Source organism: Ochlerotatus camptorhynchus, unplaced genomic scaffold (assembly GCF_037179485.1).
Source record: "Ochlerotatus camptorhynchus isolate MF236.1 unplaced genomic scaffold, CSIRO-AGI_Acam_v1.1 ptg000248l, whole genome shotgun sequence".
NCBI classification, from domain to species: Eukaryota; Metazoa; Arthropoda; class Insecta; order Diptera; family Culicidae; genus Ochlerotatus; species Ochlerotatus camptorhynchus.
Window position 1 is genome coordinate 2,814,814 of NW_027040738.1, and position 11,036 is coordinate 2,825,849.

The 11,036-nt window shown below is 43.6% G+C and overlaps 2 protein-coding genes across 2 annotated transcripts; both read left to right on the top strand.

Annotated features, from left to right (window-relative positions):
- Positions 1-4,080: 4,080 nt before the first annotated feature.
- Positions 4,081-5,658, top strand: LOC135704796 (2-(3-amino-3-carboxypropyl)histidine synthase subunit 2-like). The gene is made up of 2 exons (XM_065226297.1): positions 4,081-4,293; positions 4,356-5,658. The coding sequence occupies exons 1-2, from the start codon at positions 4,132-4,134 to the stop codon at positions 5,616-5,618; spliced, it is 1,425 nt and encodes a 474-aa protein (XP_065082369.1). The 5' UTR covers positions 4,081-4,131; the 3' UTR covers positions 5,619-5,658.
- Positions 5,659-6,595: 937 nt separating this feature from the next.
- On the top strand, positions 6,596-8,742 carry LOC135704801 (mitochondrial-processing peptidase subunit beta-like). Its single transcript, XM_065226300.1, has 5 exons — positions 6,596-6,686; positions 6,774-6,867; positions 7,124-7,990; positions 8,052-8,399; positions 8,467-8,742. The coding sequence occupies exons 2-5, from the start codon at positions 6,802-6,804 to the stop codon at positions 8,605-8,607; spliced, it is 1,422 nt and encodes a 473-aa protein (XP_065082372.1). The 5' UTR covers positions 6,596-6,686; positions 6,774-6,801; the 3' UTR covers positions 8,608-8,742.
- Positions 8,743-11,036: the final 2,294 nt, after the last annotated feature.

The following is an 11,036-nucleotide window of genomic DNA, read 5'->3' on the forward strand; positions in this document are numbered from 1 at the left end:
AGATATGGTGCACGCTTGTTTGAGACTAATCGAAGTTGATTAACCCATCTATCAGCGCGGTTTTCGTTGAGACATTCGCCAGCCCTAATAAAATTCCCTAATAAAAATTGTATGGTTAATTTGCTTAACGACGTGTTCTGGGTATCATTCAAACCATTTGTGGAATAGTTCAATGATTTGGGTTATCGTTCGTTTATGGTTATTTTTTATTAGGGTTGGTATGGTTATTTTGATTAACGACGTGTTTGGGGTATCATCCAAACCATTTGTGGAATAGTTATATTATGTGTGTTATCGTTCGTTTATGGTATTTTTTATTATGAGGTCTTGCCGATAAATACGAACCCGAGCACGAACCCACATGAAACGAAAATCAATTATTTTATTTTTGCCAAAACATCAACCTTATACATTCCATAAGACAAACCACATAGGTCCTATAAGAATGCATATTGGTAAGGTCAAGAATTTAAAGATTTTCAAATCTAATAGATTAAAAGTTACGCGAAATCGTAGCTCACCGCATAGTTTGATATAAAGAGAAAGAATAAACAATTAGTATAAAAATAGATTATACATCATAGTGTATATTCTGCAAGTATACAAGCTATGTTTAACCTTAGTTTGTTCGAGGGTTTGTTTGCTTTCAGCTGCTGTCACACTAGGATTTTATTTTTATTTTTAATTGACTACTTTTTTAGCAGTTTTGGCGCGACTTTCTACCAGCGATTCCACAAAACTGGACCAACTTATAACTATTATTTTATGAAACGCACAAATGATGGCTACTTTTCTTGTGGTTCTAGAAGTAAAATTCTCAAAATAATGTTTTATGTCAAAGTTCAAATGGTAGTAAACGTCATTTTAAGTGCTCGAATGAAGTGGTTAATTGATAGAAAAATGAATTATGAAGAAACGTTGGAAACTATTTGAATTTTTCATACATTTTCATTGATTTTAATATCGTCATCGTCATCAGCTCACTGGGCATCCAGCAATCATCAAATGGGTTGTGGCTGCATTCAAGCTTGCGTTTTCTTTAGTTGCTGATGCGACTGAGTTCCGGGCTACTGCTGACTTGGCTGACCAGACCAAGGACCAGACTGACCACCCGGTTGTCTTGTATAGGGCTGGAATTGTGATTGTTGTTGCGCCCCGTTTGTCCTATTTCTTCTTTCCGGCAAACTGGTTACTCAGTATCTGCAGTGAGCTAATCCACGTTGACTTAAAAATTCCTTCCTTTCTTCTGCGCAGTGCTAAGACCATAGAGGTAACTCTAAGACCAGAAGGTCCCGAAGAAACTAGCTCAACTTTTTGGCTCAACTCTGGTACAATCTTCGGTCCCAAGCTAATCGATTCACCCCTCGAAACATAGGAAAATCCACTAACCCCTCATTTTATCTGTCAAACTTTCATAGCGAATCAAAACAAACATAGTGAAGTACTGGATTTTATACTAGAATGGGGTACGTTAGTCGATTTGCATGGGACCAATAGGCTAGTCAAGTAGTGAGCCAATTTAAAATCGTTAGTTTCGTATTGATTGTTGCTAAGACCCTCCTTGGAGAATGCTTTCGTTTTCGTTTTTTCACTCAAGTGAAAGGCAGCAGGGATGAAGCAGCTTTCTTGTGCTGAAATCCAAGAACATAACTTTCTGAAACACATCCCATCCCCATAAAATAACACCCTAGAAGCATACCTTAAATAATTTGGCATCCTCCTTCCAGAACAGAGTAAGCTGCCTTACAATCGGTATCCTATGCCCGAGCCTATGCCATCGTGTACGTTTTCTTGGCATAGGTTGAAGGGATTCCTAGACCATTTTGTTCCATTTTTTTGCGTACTGAAAAACTTCCCAAAAACAAAAATAAATTTTCACAAATTGATGTCTGTCAAACACAGAGCAGTTATACCACAGACAAACAGACATAACACATTGAATATTTCTCACTGTAAAACATCGTCGTTAAAACATTACCGCCATCTGTTGAGTACACTGTGGTGGGTAGTACGCTGAACAGATGGCGGTAGTGTGGAAACGTCAAACGCAAGGGAATTGACTATGCTCGCCACAGGTGGTGGTACTACCAACTAAGATACTTTTAAATTGACCGATAAATGCTTGTTCGATGAACATCTCGCGAGTGTTATGTCTGTTTGTCTGTGGTTATACCAACAATCAATACGAAACTATCGATTTTAAATTGGCTCACTACTTGACTAGCCTATTGGTCCCAAGCAAACGATTAACGTACCCCATTCTAGTCGAAATTCTACTACTACACAATGTTTGTTTTGATTCGTTATGAAAGTTTGACAGATAACATGAGGAGTTAGTGAATTTTCCTATGTTTCGAGGGGTGAATCGATTAGCTTGGGACCGAAGATAGTACCAGAGCTGAGCCAAAAAGTTGAGCACGTTATTTCGGGACCTTCTAGTCTTAGAGTTACCTCTATGCTAGTACCAACAATCAATACGAAACTAACGATTTTAAATTTATTTTAAATCAAAATATGACCTCGGTGAATTATAATCGCCGACGAACCGACATGCGAGGACCGAAGAGAGTACCAGAGCTGAGCCAAAAAGTTGAGCACGTTTCTTCGGGACCTACTAGTCTTAGAGTTACCTCTATGGTACCAGTGCCACAACACCGTCGAGCCGTAGCACTTGGTCGTCAATGGTACCAACCGGTGGAAACTAACAATTTTAAATTTGTTTACTACTTGACTAGCCTATTGGTCCCATACCCATTCTAGTCAAAATTCTAGTACTACACTATGTTTGTTTTGATTCGCTATGAACGTTTGACAGATAAAATGAGGGGTTCGTAGATTTTCCTATGTTTCGAGGGGTGCATCTATTAGCTTGGGACCGAAGAGAGTACTAGCATAGAGGTAACTCTAAGACCACTGGGTGCCGAAGAAAATCATTATTATTTTTGGCTCACTCAGTACCAGAACAACGGTCCCAAGCAGTCCCAAGCTATTTCACTCACCCCTGCATGTTCTGCATGAATCCACACACCCCTGATGTTATCTGTCAAACTTTCATAGCGAATCAAAACAAACATAGTGTAGTAATAGAATTTCAACTAGAATAGGGTACGTTAATCGTTTGCTTGGGACCAATAGGCTACTAAAGTGGTGAGCCAATTTAAAATCGTTAGTTTCGTATTGATTGTTGGTCTTAGAGTTACCTCTATGCTAGTACTCTCTTCGGTCCCAAGCTAATAGATGCACCCCTCGAAACATAGGAAAATCTACGAACCCCTCATTTTATCTGTCAAACGTTCATAGCGAATCAAAACAAACATAGTGTAGTACTAGAATTTTGACTAGAATGGGTATGGGACCAATAGGCTAGTCAAGTAGTAAACAAATTTAAAATTGTTAGTTTCCACCGGTTGGTACCATTGACGACCAAGTGCTACGGCTCGACGGTGTTGTGGCACTGGTACCATAGAGGTAACTCTAAGACTAGTAGGTCCCGAAGAAACGTGCTCAACTTTTTGGCTCAGCTCTGGTACTCTCTTCGGTCCTCGCATGTCGGTTCGTCGGCGATTATAATTCACCGAGGTCATATTTTGATTTAAGTAGCATTGACGGTATAGTGAAATAAAATGAACATTTCGTATTCAAATCCCTCTAGAAAATCAAAGATGCACATCAAGTTGATCGGAATAAATTTTTTTTACGAAATTAGATGATTGTATTGGAACGATGTTTTTCGGGTTTGATGAAAGTTATGTTTTAATTTTAATACTCATTTTGGCATCTGGTAGAACACTGCAATCTTCCAATATTTGTTTTTGTGCACAGCTGATTAATTTTTTTTTTCTCAGTGTAGAATCGGTTAAAAAACCTTCATCGGCACAGCCTTGTTTTCGAATTTTCCCGATCGGCTCTTTCCTCTATTGTGATCGTTGACAGTTCTGGAATCATCATTGATGATTGTATAAATAGTGCCACTGACTGATACTGGCACGTTGATCGGCAGAAGTTGAAAGCAGTGTATACACAACAGATTATCACCATTATCACCCATTGCGTATTTCGTAACGAAAGTTTTAATTGTCCACGGTTTAAAATTGTCCTGCATCGGTTGAGTATTCTCCAACCTCATCCACCATGACATCGGCATTCAGTTCCAACGAAGCAGCTGCAATCGAACGGCAAGTAGAACTGGACCCGGACCAACCAGAGACTGTTGACATTCAGCTGGAAGATTTCTGGAACGAGACTCGACTAACGGAATGCGCCGATTGGATCAAGGAGCACAATTTTGCAAAGGTATGTTTTTTTTTATGTAATGCTTTAGCATTCCTTTATTGTTGAAGCATTGATTTTTCAAGGTATGTCTACAATTCCCGGATGCTATGCTTCCGTTCAGTACCGCAATCGCGGAACAGCTCAAACAGACGGCACCACCGGCCGGCGTTTATATCCTTGGGGACACATCCTACGGGAGCTGTTGCGTCGATGAGATAGCTGCCGCACACGTTGGCGCCGATGCGATGATCCACTTTGGCCACGCTTGCCTTAGCCGATCCGCTCGATTGCCGATCAAATATGTTTTCTTCAGAGGGAAGCTTAGCGTTGATCGGTTCGTCGAAGCCCTGCAGAAAGAACTGACCGATCCGGATATGAGCGTTGGAATTTTCTACGACGTTAGCTTTGCCCATGCTGCTAAGGAAGTAACAGAAAAGTTGAAAGGGTTTTATACAAACCTCTCCGTTGGTCAGTTGGCCGCATCCGGGGAACAACCGGATCTCCTTTGTTGGAAGCTGAACGGACGTACATTTGAAAGTTCGGTTTGCATTTTCATTGGTCGAGACGGTCAAAGTTTCTTCAATACGTCGAACGGGATTAAAGCGGAACGGTGGTTCCGTTTCGATCCGGCTTCCGGGGCGCTCGACCAAGCGAACCCATTGGATTCCAAGTGGCTGCGTCGTCGATTCTACTACGTCGAAAAGTGCAAAGACGCTAGCTCGTTGGGGATTGTAGTGGCGACCCTCACTGCTACCGGCTATCTGGACGTCGTCAACCGCATTCAAAAGCTAGCCAAAGCCCGTGGCATTCGAACGTACATCATTTCCGTGGGGAAGATCAACCCGGCCAAGTTGGCTAATTTCGTTGAGATCGATTGCTTCGTGTTGATCGGTTGTCCGGAGAATGATATGTTTACTTCGAGGGATTTCTTCAAACCACTGGTGTCGGTGTTCGAATGTGAGCTTGCGTTCAATCCGGCTTGGAATGGTGAATTCCCGTCGAGCTATAGTTCCGACTTTGGCGATATTCTTCCCAGTGGACGGTTGTACAAGCCCTTCGACGCAGCGATGGTGGATACTGCGAATGTAGATGTCAGCTTGGTAACGGGTAAGATTCGCAACGTGAACCGAGTCGAGATGGAGGGGCAGGTGGCGAATGGAAACGACTGCCGGGAGGTTCAACTGCGGGGTAAGAACGAGGTGGCTCAGGTTAGTTCGGGCGATGTTTTTCAGAATCGGTCCTGGCAGGGGTTGGAACAGAATCTGGGCCGAGATGTTCCGGCTGTGGTGGAAGAAGGCCGAAGCGGGCTTCCGGTCAAGTATGAGAACGACCCTAGCGTCAGGTGAGGATGAGGGTGGAATAAAATTTCTAGCATTCTATCGGTTATGGAAGCACGCACAATTTGCTGGAAAGAAAGCCTGTTGGGTCGTATGAATAAAAGAGTTTACTTTTCACGCATAAGAAAAGCATGGGGGATTTTACTCTATTACCTGAAACCAGGGTTGCTTCTACTCACTTCGCTATAAAACATATTTTTCGAAATTATGAAATCATTAGATGTATTTAAGGGGAAAGGAGACTTAATTGGGTTCTTTATGGGTATGGAGATTGAGATAATGGCATATGGAACCGAAATCCAAAATTTCAACAATTTTTGAGCACTGGAACTGTTTTAAATAAGTGTGATTAAATTAGTAAAATGGGATCGAAAAAAAAAAATCGTTCTCAGAAAACGAAGGTCTTTCAGATCATGTAGATCGACCTATATAGGGGAAATGGCTCTAATGCTGGCCATCTAAGATTGGGCCCGATAAAAATCTGCTATTTATCAATTTTATCTAGATGAACGCGTCATTGGGATGGTACTTATGGATATTTTGGTAGCTTTTTCAAATTTAGTCGATTGCTGAAATTGTGTATGGGCCCATAGGCGCATTTAAGCCGACATTACATCCATTTCCCCTATTTTCCAAAATTAAAGAACCCAATTAATTTTTGGGAATTCAAAAGGAGTTTTTTTCGTTTGCAATTTTACCAATTAAAAAAATGTGTTGAAATAAACACATTTTCATGAGCTTCATTTTGATTTCGAACGAAAAAACTGCTTTTAATTTTTGAACATTAATAAATGGCGCACATTATAAGCACCAAAAAATGTTCTGGTGTACTTGCAGTTTATAAAATATAATAATAATGCTCTGGGTGGTTTTATTTTAGAGTGTAGCAATATTCCGACTCCCAATCACCCCTCGGTTCATCGATATCGTTTTACCCTTTCATCGATTCAGCTGTCATTGCGTCACTTTTTCGCAGTATTGTTGATCGATTTTCTTCCCGAGCTCTCCTTTTGTCAAAAAACAGTGACCGCGACGACGGACGAGAGAAGACGACGACGATCGAATCGAAAAAAAGAAGTGAGTGTCTGCATCTCCGTCGCATCCCAGAGTTTTTCCCCCCAGTGGTGGCTCACAGCAAGTAAATTTTCCGTAAATTCATTGCAGATCCGGTTCGGCTAGAAAACCATCAATCATGGCTTCGCTTCTGAAGGTGACCAACAGCCTCCGGGTGTACGGAAAGGGAACACAGCTGATTCAGGTAAGGCGACTGTTCGGAAGATGGTGAAAATTTTGTTCCATTACGTAATTTTCCGAGAATGAAATTGGTGTTCCGAGTGCGATTCCGGCGTAAATGTGATCAAATCGAGACGAGGTGCTTTGGGATGGATGTGATAGTCTGGGATTTGTGGGGCGGGGTCGGATTGTTCGGACGGGAATTTGGGAATATTTTGTTTTGCTGGGGAGTGAGGTTAGAAGTTCCATTTGAATGGGTTGAGTTTTATTTGTCTTTGCAGCGTCTGAAATCTTCGAATGCCGCTGATTTCCGTGCCGCTTTGGTCAATGTTCCCCCGACTGAGGTGACCCTGCTGGACAGTGGACTGCGCGTAGCCAGCGAGGATTCCGGATCCCAGACGGCCACCGTCGGTCTGTGGATCGATGCCGGATCGCGTTACGAGGACAGCCGTAACAATGGCGTTGCTCACTTCCTGGAGCATATGGCTTTCAAGGGAACGGCCAAGCGTTCCCAGACCGACCTGGAACTGGAAGTCGAAAACATGGGAGCTCACCTGAATGCGTATACTTCCCGCGAACAGACCGTGTTCTACGCCAAGTGTCTGTCCAAGGATGTTCCGAAGGCGGTGGAAGTCTTATCGGACATCATTCAGAACTCCAAGCTGGGAGAAGCCGAAATCGAACGTGAGCGCGGTGTCATTCTGCGTGAGATGCAGGAAGTAGAGAGCAACCTGCAGGAGGTTGTCTTCGATCACCTGCACGCCACCGCTTACCAGGGAACTCCACTGGGCAACACCATCCTGGGCCCGACCAAGAACATCCAGTCGATTGGCAAATCGGATCTGCAGGCCTACATCGATTCGCACTACAAGGCTCCACGCATCGTGCTGGCCGCTGCCGGTGGTGTCAAGCACAACGACCTGGTCAAGCTGGCTTCGTCCAATCTGGGCAAGGTTGGCAGCACCTTCGACGGCAAGGCTCCCCAGCTGACGCCGTGCCGTTTCACCGGTTCGGAAGTGCGCGTCCGTGACGATTCGTTGCCACTGGCCCACGTTGCCATCGCTGTTGAAGGCTGCGGATGGACCGACCAGGACAATGTCCCACTGATGGTTGCCAACACACTCATCGGTGCCTGGGATCGCTCGCAGGTGAGTGTGATTTTAGGTGGCATTTCGAATGGTTTTATAATCTTTCTATTGGTAATTGCAGGGCGGCGGTGCCAACAATGCCTCCAAGCTGGCCGCTGCTGCCGCTCAGGACAACCTCTGCCACAGCTTCCAGTCGTTCAACACCTGCTACAAGGACACCGGTCTGTGGGGTATCTACTTCGTGTGCGACCCACTGAAGTGCGAGGACATGGTCTTCAATCTGCAGAACGAGTGGATGCGCCTGTGCACCATGGTCACCGATAGCGAGGTCGACCGTGCCAAGAACCTGCTGAAGACCAACATGCTGCTGCAGCTGGACGGAACCACCCCGATCTGCGAGGACATCGGCCGTCAAATGCTGTGCTACAACCGTCGCATCCCACTGCACGAACTGGAGAAGAGAATTGACGTAAGTTGAAAGGCAGTTTTTTTTCGAAAACAAATTAAAGCATCGCTTCTCTTTGCCAACCCGACAGAACGTCAACGCCCAGAACGTCCGTGACGTCGCCATGAAGTACATCTTCGATCGTTGCCCGGCGATAGCTGCCGTTGGACCGATCGAGAACCTGCCCGACTACATGCGCATCCGTTCCTCCATGTACTGGCTCCGGGTGTAAGGAGGAAGCAGAGGTGATATCCCTAAGAATTGTATAAGATTAGCCACAAGTTTGAACAGAAGGTAAGCGAAATTTGTAGAAAACAACTGCCCGGAGGGAAGCGCCACAATCGCCGGCGGAAAAGGGAAAAGCTGGTTGAGTATTTCCAAAGGAATCGAACAGAATATTTCAATAGTGTTGAACTTTTTGCTGTAAACCTAAAATAAAAAAAAGGTACCCAAACGTGAGCCGATGGAAGGTTCATTTCGGATTTGGAAATTTGAGAAATGTCCATGATTTTGGTGACCGACAAAGGGATGTATGTTCCATAATGGCAAATTTTTAGTTCTTTTGCATTGCCGTATTCAATGTGCATCAAACAGCATTTTGGACCATTATTCATCACTGGGAATTTAGTTCTACGAACGTCACTTGTTGCAAAATATCGATTTGAAATCTCGTTTTGCAGCAAAGAGACGTTCGTAGAACAAAATTGCTCTTCGCACGAAACTTTTAAACATAGTTAAATTCAAGTTTTCACTTTACATTGGCCGTCGGGGTGAATGCCGTGTATTGGCTGAGACCTTGGCCGGACTCAAACGTCTTCTCAAGTATCTTACTGAGAAGCAACACACATTTTTCGCTTACGACACCAAAACTGAACGTCTTTTCAAGGTTGTCTTGAAAGGTCTGCCCAGTGGTGAATCCCTGGATCAGATAATGCATTGACAAAATAACTCGGAGTTTGAGCCTGTCCAAGTAATCAAAATGAAAATGAAATCCCGTCCTGGCGATAATTTTTATTTAGTTCACTTCAAGTCTACTTTGCAGCAACTTTGAACATAGCAAAGATCTCGAGATGTCGACCCTGCATGCACACGAAGTTTATGAAATCACTAGCGTCACCTAGTGAGAGAATTCCGAGCTAAGCTGTCCAAAATTCAAAAACCTTCGAACCTTCGATGTCAGGTAAGTATGCGTTTATTGAAACCAATTCCTCGCCTGATCAGCCTCCACGTTTCAGCGCAACGTCTTCTTCACCACCTACTGAACCTACTTGCCTTGCCGATTGCAGATCTATGTTATCCGATCAAAATGACGACTAAGACGACTTATGCTTGACTGCTGATGAGTCAAACTACGATGCAATAGCGCTTACCGAGACCTGACTAGATGATCGAATTCACTCAGCACAATCATTTGGCAGTATGTTCTCAGTTTTTCGCAATTACCGTAATTGGATGAACAGTGCCAAATCACGTGGTGGTGGCGTCTTGATTGCGGTTTTCAAACGACTGAACTGCTGCCTCGATCCGGCTCCGGTCAGCACTTCTCTTGAGCAGTTATAGGTGAAGATTACGACATCACACAATATTATAAGCATCGGCGATATGTACCTTCATCCAGACCGTAAATCTAATTTGAGCTGCGTTGAGAACCATATCAGTTCCATTGCTGCTGTATTATCCCGATGACATCACAACGATCTAGCTATTTAGGCGACTACACCCAGTCTGGGCTTTTTTGGAATATTTCCGCGAACGATCATCCAACCATTGACATTCTTCGATCGTACATGCCTGCTTCCTGCTGTGCACGTTTGGATGGTTTCAGCCTGCATGGTTTAATGCAAATTAATTCTATACCAAATGAAGCCAAGCGGCATTTAATCGTCCATACTCAAAAGATGATCAACAGAGCTTTCCTCTCCGCTTTCAAAGCTGTTCAATATTTCATTACAACTAGCTGTATTTCCTTCTCGTTGGAAATCTTCGTTCATGTTCCGTTCCCGATTTTCAAGAAAGGAGACAAGCGAAATGTGGAGAATTATCGAGGAATTACTTCACTTTGTGCCTGCTCGAAAGTATTCGAGATAATCATCAACGATGCTTTATTTGTCAGCTGTAGAAACTACATTTCTGCTGACCAACATGGTTTCCACCCCAAATATTCGGTCTCTACAAACCACGCTCCTTTCATTTCCCTATGCCTACGGAATATGGAGGCAGTAGCACAGGTGGACGTCGTATACACGAATCTCAAGGCTGCTTTCGATCGGGTTGATCATGCCATTCTGCTTGCCAAACTCGAGAAGCTCGGTGTCTCTCAAGGACTCACTCGTTGGTTTGAATCGTATCTTACTTCCTCAAGGCAGCAATTTAGAGCCGCTGCTATTCTCGATATTCAGTAACGAAATCGATTAGATACTTCCAAAAGCCTGCCAGCCATTGTATGCAGACGATGTCAAGATGTACGTAGTTGTGCGATGCTTCAGTGATTGCTTGCGTTTGCAGCACGTGACCGATAGTTTCGAACTGTTTCGAAGAGTGATGCTCTAGGAATTTTCTCACGTTGAGTGTTGCATTCAATTATACGATCGATTATACTGCGTGATCTAGGAATTACACTTGATTCAGCTTTGACATTTAAGCTACATTACACGGATGTCA